The sequence below is a fragment of the Octopus bimaculoides genome, chromosome 1 (assembly GCF_046866305.1).
Source record: "Octopus bimaculoides isolate indiv1 chromosome 1, ASM4686630v1, whole genome shotgun sequence".
NCBI classification, from domain to species: Eukaryota; Metazoa; Mollusca; class Cephalopoda; order Octopoda; family Octopodidae; genus Octopus; species Octopus bimaculoides.
Window position 1 is genome coordinate 22,562,826 of NC_142928.1, and position 13,917 is coordinate 22,576,742.

The following is a 13,917-nucleotide window of genomic DNA, read 5'->3' on the forward strand; positions in this document are numbered from 1 at the left end:
AACTCACTACCTCATGACTGTGAGCCTAACGCTCTAACCACTGAATCATGCACCTTCACTTCACCAACTAATCAACATCTATGTATATTGGCTGTTATTATATAGAGATTTACAATAATTCTTGTCAGAGATTAAGCTATTCTAATTAACCGAATCAGCGTTGGGATTGTTGTTTTATTCTTTTACTGGTTCTATGGATTGTACTGTGGTTGATTTAGTTCACACTAATCGCTATACTTTGACACTCGTTTCTTCCTTGTAAAAAAACAAAACAAAATGCTGAGGCGGGTGAGGTGGTGGTCGTGGGTCAAAGGGAGATAACTCGACCTATTTCTGTTTGAATATGCTGGTTTCTGTATTTTGATATAAACAAACACACGGGCACACACACACACACACACACGTACGCGCGCGCGGTTTTAACACTGTAAATCAGAGTTGCGTGGTTAAGAAAATCGCTTTCTAGTCATGGATTTCTGGAGTGGTCTGGAGTTCTGGAGTGGTCTGGAGTTCTGGAGTTCAGTCCATCTGTGTGACACATTGAACAAGTGTCTTATACTATAGCTCTGAGCTAATCAAAGATTTGTGAGTGAACTTGTAGATGAAAACTGAAAGAATCCCTTCATGCATGTGTATAGGCATGTATATTTGTGCATCATTGGTTTTTGTATGTTTCTTAAATGGCATATAAACACCTTCCACACTGCAATTGTGTATATATATATATATATATACATCATCATCATCATCATCATCATCATACGTCTGCTTTCCATGCTAGCATGGGTTGGACGATTTGACTGAGGACTGGCAAGCCTGAAGGCTGCACCAGGCTCCAATCTGATCTGGCAGAGTTTCTACAGCTGGATGCCCTTCCTAACGCCAACCACTCCGAGAGTGTAGTGGGTGCTTTTACGTGCCACCGGCACGAGGGCCAATAAAAGTAACATTCGTAGCCACTTTAACGTGGCTGTCCATTTGAGTGGACTCTACTGCGATTTTTTTCACCCCAAGAGGGGTAGAGTCCGCTTGAACGGATAACCATGTTAAAGTGGCTACAAATATTACTTGTCAGTACAACTACTGCATTGATCTCTTAGAGGGATTTTAGATAGCATGGAAAGCGGACGTTAAAAAAAAAAATCATCGTTTAACGTCCGCTTTCCAAGCTAGCATGGGTTTCTGTGTACTCATATGTATGTGTGTGATGGGATTCTATAGTTTCTGTCTTTTACATTTCACCTACAAGGAATGTGATTGGTCACACATCCAATGTGCAATGCAGAGAGATAGATCCTAGAACCACTGGTTTGCAAAGAGAACTTATTCATTCACCCATTTCGCCATCCATTAATGTTTTCTTTATTAATATTCTATATTTCGATGGTTTACCTAACTCTTCCATTTCATTATTAATGTGTTCTTTCTTCTCCTTTGTTATTTTAGGGTGGCCTGCAGCACAATGTTGTTCCTTCTCGGTTCACTGTTTGTAAGTAAACATGTCTCTCTTCAAACAAATGCTGTTTCATTTTTATCAAATTTTCTTGTTTTTACTGTCTGACTGTTTTCTTCTTTTTTACCTTATTCAACTTGTTTTCCATATGGGAGATTGCTTTACCAAACTGGTACATTTGCATAATACTGTCAAAAATATTTTTTATTAACTAGTTTCCCAATCTAGTGCCCACTTGGTGTTGAACCTGTTTGTCATTTAAATATTCTATACATATTAATTGCTGATAGGAGCACTCTGTCGGTTATGACGTCGACGGTCCCAGCTGATACGATCAACGGAACAGCCTGCTCGTGAAATTAACGTGCAAGTGACTGAGCATTCCACAGACACGTGTACCCTTAAGGTAGTTCTCAGGGAGATTCAGCGTGACAGAGAGTGTGATAAGGCCGGCCCTTTGAAATACAGGTACTACTCATCTTTGCCAGCTGAGTGGACTGGAGCAACGTGAAATAAAGTGTCTTGCTCAAGGACACAACGCGTCGCCGGGAATTGAACTCACAATCTTATGATCGTGAGTCGAATGCCCTAACCACTAAGCCATGCGCCTTCACTAATTGCTGATAGGGACACCATATTTCATTATGCAACCATAATATACAACCAAGTATATTAAAGGTTTATTGGTTTATCCAGTTGTGTTACATCATTATATTTGGTGGTTGTTTAAAAGTTATGTGTTTGTGGATGGTTAATGGTTTGTGGTGTTGAAGAAGAAGCAAAAACTCCTGAAATATGCATATACACTCATTAGATATTTCTCATTAGATATTTTTCTAATTGCAATGTTTATACAGATGTATTCATATAGGAAACGTAACTACCAGTGTTGGCTCTAGTTTCTAAGGAAAATCTGCAGAGATAACTTTAAAAAGTAGCTCTATAGAGTTAAAAGGCTGGCTGTGAGGTCAGCAGTCCAGTATCTTAATACTACGACTACCAAGTGTTGAATATCTTTTATAAATGTAGGATCAAAAGAAACTGGCCTGATCTGTTATGTCATTGTTTAATACAGTCTGGCCTTACTTAATATATATATATATATATATATATATATATATATATATATATATATATATTTGTATACTGAGGGTGATAAATTGGATATTAATTTCAATTTAAAACCAGTGGTCTAGCATTTAAAAAAATCTGATAATTCAGAAAAATTGTATTACATTTTCCTGGTATTTTGGTGAATTTTTTCCTGGAGAACATGATTTTTCTTTTGTGGTTGGGTCGTTTGATGACCTCTTTCTAGCATGTTGGATGTCCATCTAGTGGTCATCCCTTCTTATACGCATGCATATATATATATATATATATATATATATATATATTACTTGATACAGGTATCTACTCATAACAAATGAAGTTTAAGTGATTGGGGTAGATTACCATATGAGTAATAAGTGCAGATTTGTATGTTTTTACAATTATTCAGTTTCACAACTTAGAAAACCTTTTGAGAGTCATTTGTATCAATGTTAATTTCTTAAATTTCACAATGTTCGTATTTCGCAATAGTTATTGTATACCTACTTCAGTGATAATAACAATTTGCTCAACTACAAATATTATTAATCATCATATTGTATTGTTGTATAACTAGAGTTCAGTGGACATAAATAACTAATGTCGGTATTGTGAGCGTGTAGTGACAATGAATGCAATTGTTTGAAGTGTCTGGAGTGGTCAATGACATTGGTTAGTGCATATGCAATGAAAGATGGAAATATACAGAGAAAGAAGGGCAAAGAGGAGCAGAAGCAAATTGACTGTTTAAGTTATGTGTTTGTGGATGGTTAATGGTTTGGATGTGGTACTGAAGAAGGCTAAAAAATGAGGCTAAAAAAAATTCTTAATTTTTCTACAGACCATATAGGAGCTCCCTCATTTGTTGGTTGTTCCAATGATGATACAGGAACTCCCTCATTGGTTAGTTGTTTCATTGACTACAAAAGAACTCCCTCATTTGTTGGCTATTCCACTGATGATACAGGAGTTCCCATATTGGCTGGTTGTTCCAGTAACTACAAAGGAGCTCCTTCATCAGTTGGCTGTTCCACTGATTCCATGGGAGCTCCCCCTTTGGTTACCTATCCCACTGATTTCATCGGAGCTCATTCATTAGTTATCTGTTCCATTGACTACAAAGAAGCTCCTTCATCGGTTGGCTGTTCTACTGACTATATGGGAGATTCTTTATTGTTTCTGTTGTGCTCTTAGTGATTTCTTCATTCCATTAGTTATTACTGTTTTGTATTGTAGGTTTTGATATTAGAGTCCCTCCATCAGTTGATCCTGTCCAATTTGAAGAAAAGCTTAATAACTTGTGCAAGGAAGCTGGAGAGGGATTGACTCTTGAATATGTGCAGGTAAGATGCATGTATGTGTGTGTGTCTGTGTGTCATTATCATCATTTAGCATCTGCTTTCCATTCTGGCATGGGTTAGACAGTTTGAATGGAACTGGTAAGCTGGAGAGCTGCACCAAGTTCCAGTCTGATTTGGCATGGTTTTTACTGCTGGACGCCCTTCCTAACACCACCCACCCCAAGGGTAGTGGGTGCCTTTTACATGCCATCAGCGCAGGTGCTTGTACATGCCACTGGCACAGGTGCCAGTTATGTGACACCAGCATCGACCACAATTATGATTTCACATGGCTTGAAGAATCTTCTCAAGCATGGCATTTTGCCAAAGGCCTCACTCACAATATGTATGTATGTATGTATGTATGTATACATATATATACACACACATACATACATACATACATACATATATATATATATATATATATATATATATATATATATATATATATATATATATATATATATATATATATATATATATACACACACATCCATATAAATTACATTTCATACCAGCTTGGTTTATCAGCCTCAAGAAGACCAACATCATGGGTCAGGCTACATCGGACATCCCAAACATACATATTGGAGACCACAGACTACAGGAGGTGGAGAAGTTTACCTGTCTTGGCTCTACCGTCACCTACAACCTATCCTTTGATGCTGAGATCAGCATACGCATTGGCAAGGCAGCTGCTGTGATGGCTCAACTCTCCAAACGGGCATGGGACAACAAGTTGACCAAGACCGCAAAAATAAAGATCTACCAGGCATGTGTACTTAGCACTCTACTGTATGGCAGTGAGACCTGGACGCCATACACATGCCAAGAGCGTCACCTAAATATCTTTCACCTGTGCTGCCTCTGGAAAATCCTTGGCATCAAATGGCAGAATCGTGTCCCCAATAAAGATGTCCTCAAGCAAGCAGGAATACCAAGCAGGTTTGCACTCCTCACACTAAGAGGTATGAGATGGCTTGGATATGTTAGTCATATGGAAGATGGCAGATTCCCAAAGGACATACTCTACGGAGAGTTTGCTAGGGGTACTAGGTCTGTTGGAAGACCATTTTTACAGTACAAGGATGTCTGTAAAAGGAACATGAAGGCCTGCGACATCAATATTAGCAACTGGAAAGCAGTTACCAGCAACCTCAGAAATCCAAAACAAATTCAGTTATTTCTTTTCTAAAATCTACATCTAAATTACTATTTAGTTTCAAATTACTTCCAATTAGTGTTGGTAAGAATTAGATTTAGGCAACAAAGGCGAGATTGTAGAGTGATAGGGACTTAGTGAACCCTTTAGCTTTCAGATTACTTTATGAAATGTTATGCTTATCTATTCACATTGCATTGAATTAATCATATATTCATTTGTAGCTTCATGATTTCAAATAATGTGATTGTTTACTTTTAGAATGACATTGTAGGGTAGGTGGTGAGAGGTCAGATCTGGCTGGTTTGGACTTAAAACAGGTAGAATATTCAGACCGGATATGGCCTGTTTAAATGCTTAAGGGTTTATCTATCTAATCCATATCAGTGTGTGGAAATCTCCATAGGTTCCAACAATGAGTGCTCAGTTGTTCACTCTTCTGAGTTACCTACTCATTGAATTAATGTGTAAGTTTTCATTTAATGTAATCCTCTCACTGAATCAGAGTGGCACAGTGTATCACAAAGCTGGTCCTTTGAATTACATGTGAATTTCATCTGAGTGGTTGCAGCACAGTTTCTCTAGCTTACCTGAAGTGTGTGCCACCCAGGGCAGCCCTTAAAGCACTGCTTCCCCCCACTTCCTCTCCACCCTAAGTTCCAAGCCTATACAGACTTATACAGCCAACTTAAAAGTGTCACTCACTCAAAAGTATTGCCTGAGGTGGATTTTTCCTGCCACTTCTGCAACTGGCCATGAAACACTGCCGCAAAAAGTCCCATCCACACCATGCTAACATGGAAAAGCAGCTATAAAAATGATAACAATCAAAATGATATATATATGAAATCATCAGATTTTTAATATCCACTTTTCAAGACTTGCATAGGTCAGATGATAACTTTGTTGGGGCCAATTTTTCTGATGGCTGGGATGTTTTTCCTATGGCCAATCTTCACTTCTTTGCAAATAAAGTAATATTTCTCCTAGTCTATCAAACAACAAACTATCTGGACATACTTTTCTAAAGGATGGGAAACAAGTAATACTGTTTCTATGAACAGTGATTCTTTGTTTTCAGTAAGCATGTACATGTGAAGACAAAAGCAATACATGCTCTCTCTCTCTCTCTCATACACAAACACACACTCTCTCTCTTTCTATTAAGCAAATACACACACACACATCCTTTTCCATTTATCAAATGTTACCCATGGGGTATTGGTCAACCTGTAACTACAGTAAAAGACATCATCTGAATGTCACATCCATTGAATTGATTTCAGATATTCTTTTTTCATTTGGTGGCTAAAATTGAAATGATTTCTCTTTACAGAAAGGCTGTGATAACAAGCTAACCTCCATTGATGACGGTAACATTTGGTGGAAGACATTCTCCTCAACATTTGAAAATATGTGAGTTTTGTTGATTGATGTCTCAGTTTTTGAATCTTAAATAGGAAAAACAAGTAGAAAAACAACAGAATAAAGTTAAAATTGAAGTAGGCATTGTATGGTAAGAAGCTTGCTTCCCAACCACATGGTTCTGGGTTCAGTCCCACTGCATGGCACCTTGGGCAAGTGTCTTCTACTATAGCCTTGGGCCAACCAAAGCCAGCCTTGTGAGTGGATTTGGTAGACGGAAACTGAAAGAAACCCATCGTATATATATATATATATATATATATATATATATATATATGTTTGTGTCTGTGTTTGTCCCTCCACCATCGCTTGACAACCAATGTTGGTGTGTTTATGTCCCTGTAACTTAGTGGTTTGGTAAAGGAGACTGATAGAATAAGTACTAGGCTTACAAAGAATAAGTCCTGGGGTTGATTTGTTCAACTAAAGGTGATGCTACAGCATGGCCACAGTCAAATGACTGAAACAAATAAAAGAAATAAAAGAAATACAAACGTGCATGTATTGACACTTAAACTTATTGCTAGAAATGTCTTTTACTTGTTTCAGTCCTTAGACTGTGACCATGCTGGGGCACTGACATGAAGAATTTTTAGTTGAATGGATCAACCCCAGTACTTATTTGTATTTAAGCTTACTACTCACTCTGTTGGTCTCTATTACTGAACTGCGAAGTAACAGGGATGCAAATAAACCAGTGCTAGTTGTCAACTGGTGGTCAGGGACAAACACAAACATGCACACACACAAACAAACACACACACACACACACAATGAGTTTCTTTCAGTTTCTGTCCATCAAATCCACTCACAAGGCTTTGGTCTGCCCAAGATTCCACACCATAGGACTGAACCGGGAAGCATGTGGTTAGGAAGCAAATTTCTTACCACACAGCCAAAGTCTCTCTCTCTCTCACTCTCCCTATCACTCATCCTGTCATCATTCTCCTATCTATTGTATTACCATGCTGATGAAATTAATGAAAGCAGAATCTGTTATATCACCCGTTCTGTACTGCTAGTCACTGTTCTGTCTCCTCTGACCTGCTTCCAATTGACATGCATCCCTCATTCTTATCATGTCCCCTCCCCACTTATATTTACTATTGACTACCCCTACCTGTATTCACTATATTCACCCCTTATATGTACATCTGACTACCTTCACCCAATATTTATATCCATCTCTTACTCTCCCTCACTCTTACAACTTGACCTTCTGTTCCTGATTCACCTCTCTCCACACTCTCTTTTGTTCACTTTCTTGGACATGTTACCTTGAGGGTACATTCTCACACTTTGTCACCATCATATATTTACCACTCTTTCTAGCACTCTTTAACCACCCCGTCCATGTAAAATACGGGGTAGCTATGAATCTCCTCCACAGCAATAAATCTCTTTTTGTTCATCTCATCATACTTTAACCTCTCAATGTTTTGCATAAAGCAGCCACCCTGTCTTCTATTCTCCTTCTCAGTTGAGGGTGCTCTTTAGGTTTGTGAGTTACAAGGCAACCTCACAAGTGCTGGTGCCATGACAAATCACTAATATACTCCATAAAGTGGTTGGTGTTAGGAAGGGTATCACACCATAGAACCCATACCAAAATTGAAACACAGGAGCAATGGTCTTCTGCACATTTGGATTGTGTCAAAACATCCAGTACATACCAACATGGAAAGCAGTTTTAAAAATGATGAAGTAAAAGATGATTCTTTAAGTAGTTATGATGTCTGAAAATGTTCCCCAAAATTTGATTTTTTTAATCCCAACTAAAAAATCCACATCAGTGTAATGTGAAATGTCTCGCTTTAAAACTAATTGAAATTGCTGTAGCTAATTCCTCATAGGGCATGATTTGGTCTTTATAAAATGTTATCCACTTGGTCAGTCTGTGTCTGCATAAAATTGTGTGTATGAGACAAGTGAACCATCTTGTAACCTGAAAGAATTTTATCATCATTTTTACATTTGTTTCTCCTTACGTGTGTTTCCCAAGTCAGTTTCAACACAGCATCTTCTTAATATCTTTAAAAAGGTCCCTGAATAATATCTTGAGAGTAGTTAAGGTGATAAGCTGGCAGAATCATTACTGATGAGGGCAATATGCTTAACGGCATTTTGTGCATCTTTATGTTCATCATCATTATCATTGTTTAACGTCCACTTTCCATGCTAGCATGGGTTGGACGATTTGACCGAGGACTGGTGAAACCAGATGGCTACACCAGGCTCCAATCTGATTTGGCAGAGTTTCTACAGCTGGATGCCATTCTTAATGCCAACCACTCAGAGAGTGTAGTGGGTGCTTTTACGTGTCACCCGCACGAAGGCCAGTCAGGCGGTACTGGCAACGGCCATGCTCAAAATGGTGCATTTTATGTGCCACCCGCACAAGAGCCAGTCCAGGGGCACTGGCAACGATCTCGCTCGAAAATCCCAATATCTTGAGAGTAGTTCTCACCACTTCTCTTCTCTTTTTCTGTCTTTTTGCCTTCGCCACCTTTACTTTGGCAACTATGCCTTTGCAACATTCACTTCAGTTCTATATATTTCTCTCATTTTTTTTTTATTGAAGGAATTTGAAAATTAAAACAGAAATATTTCCTGCTGGCACAGATATCAGATATCTACGTGAGGTATGTTTCTTTGCTTTATTTTCTATCGTTTGTACTTTCTAAATGTTGTTAAATGTTAGATAAGAACTGGATTGGATGAGAAACTAACTTGAAATAGAAACCAAACAATAGAAATGCAAATATTTATTTGTAACATTATTTATCATTATTATTGAGTGAGAGAGCAGCACATGCCATCAAATTGACGCTGGGGTACAAATATAGGAAGCCCAATGCCCTCATCATGACTATCCATCCTATAAGGGTACACTAGGCACAAGCATCACAACTATATGTACACAACATGGTGACCTCATCAAGATAAACAGTGCATGACCTTGTAGGTAGGGCTCAGTTAGAATTTTCTTCAGGTTGAGTAGCCCATCTTGTTCAAAAGGTCCCTGAATAACAGTTGTTTAAGGATGGCGAACAAAACACACATGTTTCTAGAGGTGATTTATTCAAACCCCAAAGAATTCCTCTCAACATATGCTGCTCCTCCACCACTCGCATTTGTGATCAGAGATGCACATATCAGTTACTAAGGGAAATGCTCAACTGGTTAAGGTCAAGCAACTGACAAGCAAGTCTAGCATTGAGCAGATTATTTACTGTTGCCCATCTTTTACACCAGGATAAAACATTAACATGATAACACTTCCAATAATTTAAGATCAAAACCACAAGAGCTACTGCCTGAGCATTTATTATTATTATTATTATTATTATTATTATTATTATTATTTTTATAATCATCATTATTATTATTATCATCGTCATCATCATTATTTTCTCTTCATCACAAGTTCTGTTGGAGCTCCTGGAGTCTTGAATGTGCAGCAGGCTTAATAGCTGCAGCCTACGGTACCATGCCATTTGTTCTTTTCAGTAATCTAATACTTTCCTGATTATTTTGGCCATGCCAAGGAGGCAAACCTTTTGTAACAGTTCTACTAGGCACTCTACTCCAATTTCCTTTATATTCCTCTTGGAGTATAAAGGACCCAAGGACCCAATTGGCACCATCTTCATTTTCCATAGCTGGGCTATTTTGTACTTAAGAGGGTTGTATCTATGACTATTTGTGGGTCTTTATTATTATCATTAAGGCAACAAGCTGGCAGAATCATTAGCACTCTGGAAAAAATGCTTAGTGACATTTTGTCCGTCTTTATGTTCTGAGTTCAAATTCCTCGAAGAGGTTAATAAAATAGGTTCCAGTTGAGCACTGGGATTGATATAATTGACTTACCTCCTCCCTGAAATTGCTGATCTTTTGCCAAGATCACAGCCCCCACCGCCACTACTACTACTACTACTACTACTACTACTACTACTACTGCTACTATTATTATTATTATTAAAAAAGCAATGAGCTGGAAGAGTCGTAAGCACACTGGTTGAAATGCTTAGTGGTATTTCGTCTGCCACTACATTCTGAGTTCAAATTCTGCTGAGGTTGACTTTACCTTTCATCCTTTCAGGGTCGATAAATTAAGTACCAGTGAAACACTGGGGTTGATGTAATTATCTTCCCCCCCCCCACCCCACAAATTTCAGGCCTTGTGCTTATAGTAGAAAGAATTATTATTATCATTAGTATTATTATTAATCGTTTTTATTATTATTAATTTATTTTATTTTATTTATCTTGAGTCCTAGCACTCATAAGGCCAGTTACCTAGTTTCCATTGCATATAAGTGACCAAGACCACAATATTTCCTTTGAACAGGACAGCAGTTCAAAGGTTCAAGGCCAGCAGTTCTGAGGACAAGTCAATGACATCAACCCTAGTAGTTGATGGGTATTTTATTCTATTGACCCTTCAAAATTTCAAACCTACCAAGTAATGCATGATAAATGGAAAACAATATGAATAAATAAGTATTGCATTTGACAGAGTAATCAGAATGTTAAAGGGTTAAAATCAAGATAAACTCTTACTTATAAAACCTACCATGCAATCATTAAAATGTCATGCAACAAACTTAATTCCAACATTAATCTTAGTCTTAGCATTTAATTCATGTTCTTGGGCCTCACAGAGGCAAAGACAGGAGACTGAGACCTTTGGAGATATGCTGTGATTGAGGTGACCCGGCAACTAAAGTGAGATTGCAGCCATGGCTGATGCCAGTGTTGCAATTCTGGCTCATTTAAGAGTACCCTTGATGCATCGGGCGATATGATATGCTTGAGAAGACTTGTTGTAGCTGTGGCCAGTGTCCCCTGACTGGCTCCTGTTCCAGTGGCATGTAAAATGCATCATCTGAACATGGTTGATGCCTGTGTTCTCTGACTGGCTCCTATACCAGTGGCATGTAAAAAGCACCATCTGAATGTGTGATCGAAGCCAGAACTGCCTCACTGGCTCCCATGCTGGTGACATATAAAAAGCACCCGCTACACTCTCGGAGTGGTTGGTGTTAAGAAGGGCATCCAGCTGTAGAAACATTGCCAGATCAGATTGGAGCCTGGTGCAGTCGCTAACTTTACAGATTTCTGTCAAACTGTCCTACCCATGCCAGCATGGAAAAAGGGATGTTAAACGATGATGACGACTTCCTCCTTTGTGTTTATATTATATTTGAATAACTTGTCTTTCTTCTCTTCCAGCTTGGTTATCCAGCTCTAGGTTTTTCTCCTATGAACTTCACACCAATATTATTACATGACCACAATGAGTTTCTTAATGAAAACATCTTCTTGAAAGGAATCGATATCTACTACAATTTGATTTCTAATCTTGCAAATGTTAAATAATTCTCCATTTATACATATAAAAGTTTGTTCTCCTGCATGATCTCAGCTGTAACGAAAAGATAATGTTTGGAAGAAAATGAAAAAGAAATAGAGGGAATCTGAAATAAGTGAATTACATATTTAATTATATGTACATGTTTTCATGCATACATATACAAGTACATTGTGTGTGTATGTGTGTGTGTGCATGTGTGTGTGTGTATATCTATCCACTCTACCAATGTACTCTTCCAATGTACTGAGTTCTATATTTCAGATAATGATTGCAGTAAAATATATTTTTATATACCTTACAACTCTTACATTTATATATATATATATATATATATATATATATATTGAAATTATAATAAGGGTGTTGAATGATTACAACACCAGTCTTTATAAAATTATTTTATAATTCCTCGCTGTCTATTTTCCTCGCTTACAACCTTGTGTAGTGGAGTAATAATCTAAGTGATTCATAGACCATTTGGGGTCCATTTCTAGCAGACTGGTGTTTTAATCATTCAACACTCTTATAATTTTAATATAAATTAACCATTATAATATTTTTAGTATGCTTGCCACTGATAAATCATTAAATAATGATTTTATCCTAATTATGTATGAAAATATATATATAAATATACATATATTTGTTTTCTATCAAATTATTATAAAAACGATTTTATATGAAACTGAGGAAGTATTCAATATTCTTTTGTAGAGTGCATATCATTTTTTAACAAGAATTGACAGTGACTTCAAAGTTTCAGCCTGCTAGGCCAAGCCATAACTTTGAAATCACCGTCAGTACTATTCTTGTTAAAGAATAATATATGTAACATTTTTCATCATGTGTAAGGTAAAGAAAGATCACATTTCCAAACCATGGTTTCATTCTGTCAATCTTTTAATCAACTGCACAACTCATCAGTGACTGAGAAGGACTGAAACGTTGTGAACTGTGATTGTTTCTGATTGAATGAAATATATATGGGGTCCACATATGTAATCCTTGTATATTTTACATATATGAGTAAACATATGCCAGACCTATACACAAATTTGTACTTAACGTTGTGTATATATAACACCCACTTCACATACTCACAGGCACTAATACACGCACACACACACACACACACATATGCATGCATGCTTGTATGTATGTGTAAATGTACATACTTTATTTCAATCTCTGTTGCAGATTATGATTTTTAAAAATTAAATTATATATTTTTATATATTCACCTTCTGAAATCTTGACAATTTGAAAATATCAGATATTTCGATGTAAATTTAAATCGGAGAGAAATTATTCATTAAAATTCTTTTTGTTTTCTCTTTCTTTACAAAAAAAAAAAAAAATTACCCTAATCATGATATATGTATTATGTATGAGATAATATATTCTCAGAATTACCGACTCCAAGTGCTGAATTATGGCCACTGTCAGTTTATAATATACACCAAAATATTTTGTTAACAGCGTGTCAACAATTCTTGGCAGAATTCTGCTTTATGCACAGCATATAACTCCTCATAGCTTTTTAATTTTTTGGTATTTTCAGAAAAGTTTTGCGGATTTGTATTCTACAAACAGGAATTCATACAATTATGCAAAAACCAAAATAAAAAATAATTTTGTTGTGTGATTTAAGGTCTATTTAGTTGTTATTTTTAGCACATCTCATGACAGTGAGCATTGCTGAACTTTTATTGGACAAACTAGGTGACAATGTATAGTTTTTTTATTCTTGTTTCTACTTCTAAGTGGTTGACTTTGTCTTGCCTTCTGATAGGCAAACAGAATAATTTGAAGCAAACAGAATAATGTACATTGCCAAGGGGATCAACTGGATGTCTATAATAAGGCTTGAACTTTTGACAGGGTGCTTCAGTTGTGCAGCAACTTCACTTATTTTACCAAAAGTCATATTTCACTTGCTGTTACTTTTAGTATATAACATTGCATTTTTCAACCTACTGCTAGATAAAGAGAAATACTTAATTTTATAACTATTTTCGAATAGTGGCTGTGTGGTAAGTAGCTTGTTTACGAACCGCATGGT

The 13,917-nt window shown here is 36.9% G+C and overlaps 1 protein-coding gene across 2 annotated transcripts in view; it reads left to right on the top strand.

Moving 5' to 3' along the window:
• The window catches only part of LOC106878078 (aminoacylase-1), a 39,318-nt gene extending 27,172 nt beyond the window's left edge, over window positions 1–12,146 (top strand). For both annotated transcript variants that reach the window (XM_014927173.3, XM_052965728.2), the window contains 5 exons: window positions 1,447–1,489; window positions 3,782–3,888; window positions 6,387–6,466; window positions 9,057–9,117; window positions 11,714–12,146. In XM_014927173.3, coding sequence (XP_014782659.1) covers window positions 1,447–1,489; window positions 3,782–3,888; window positions 6,387–6,466; window positions 9,057–9,117; window positions 11,714–11,860 — 438 coding nt within the window. In that variant the 3' untranslated portion in view covers window positions 11,861–12,146. The remainder of the gene's footprint in view (window positions 1–1,446; window positions 1,490–3,781; window positions 3,889–6,386; window positions 6,467–9,056; window positions 9,118–11,713) is intronic.
• Window positions 12,147–13,917: the final 1,771 nt, after the last annotated feature.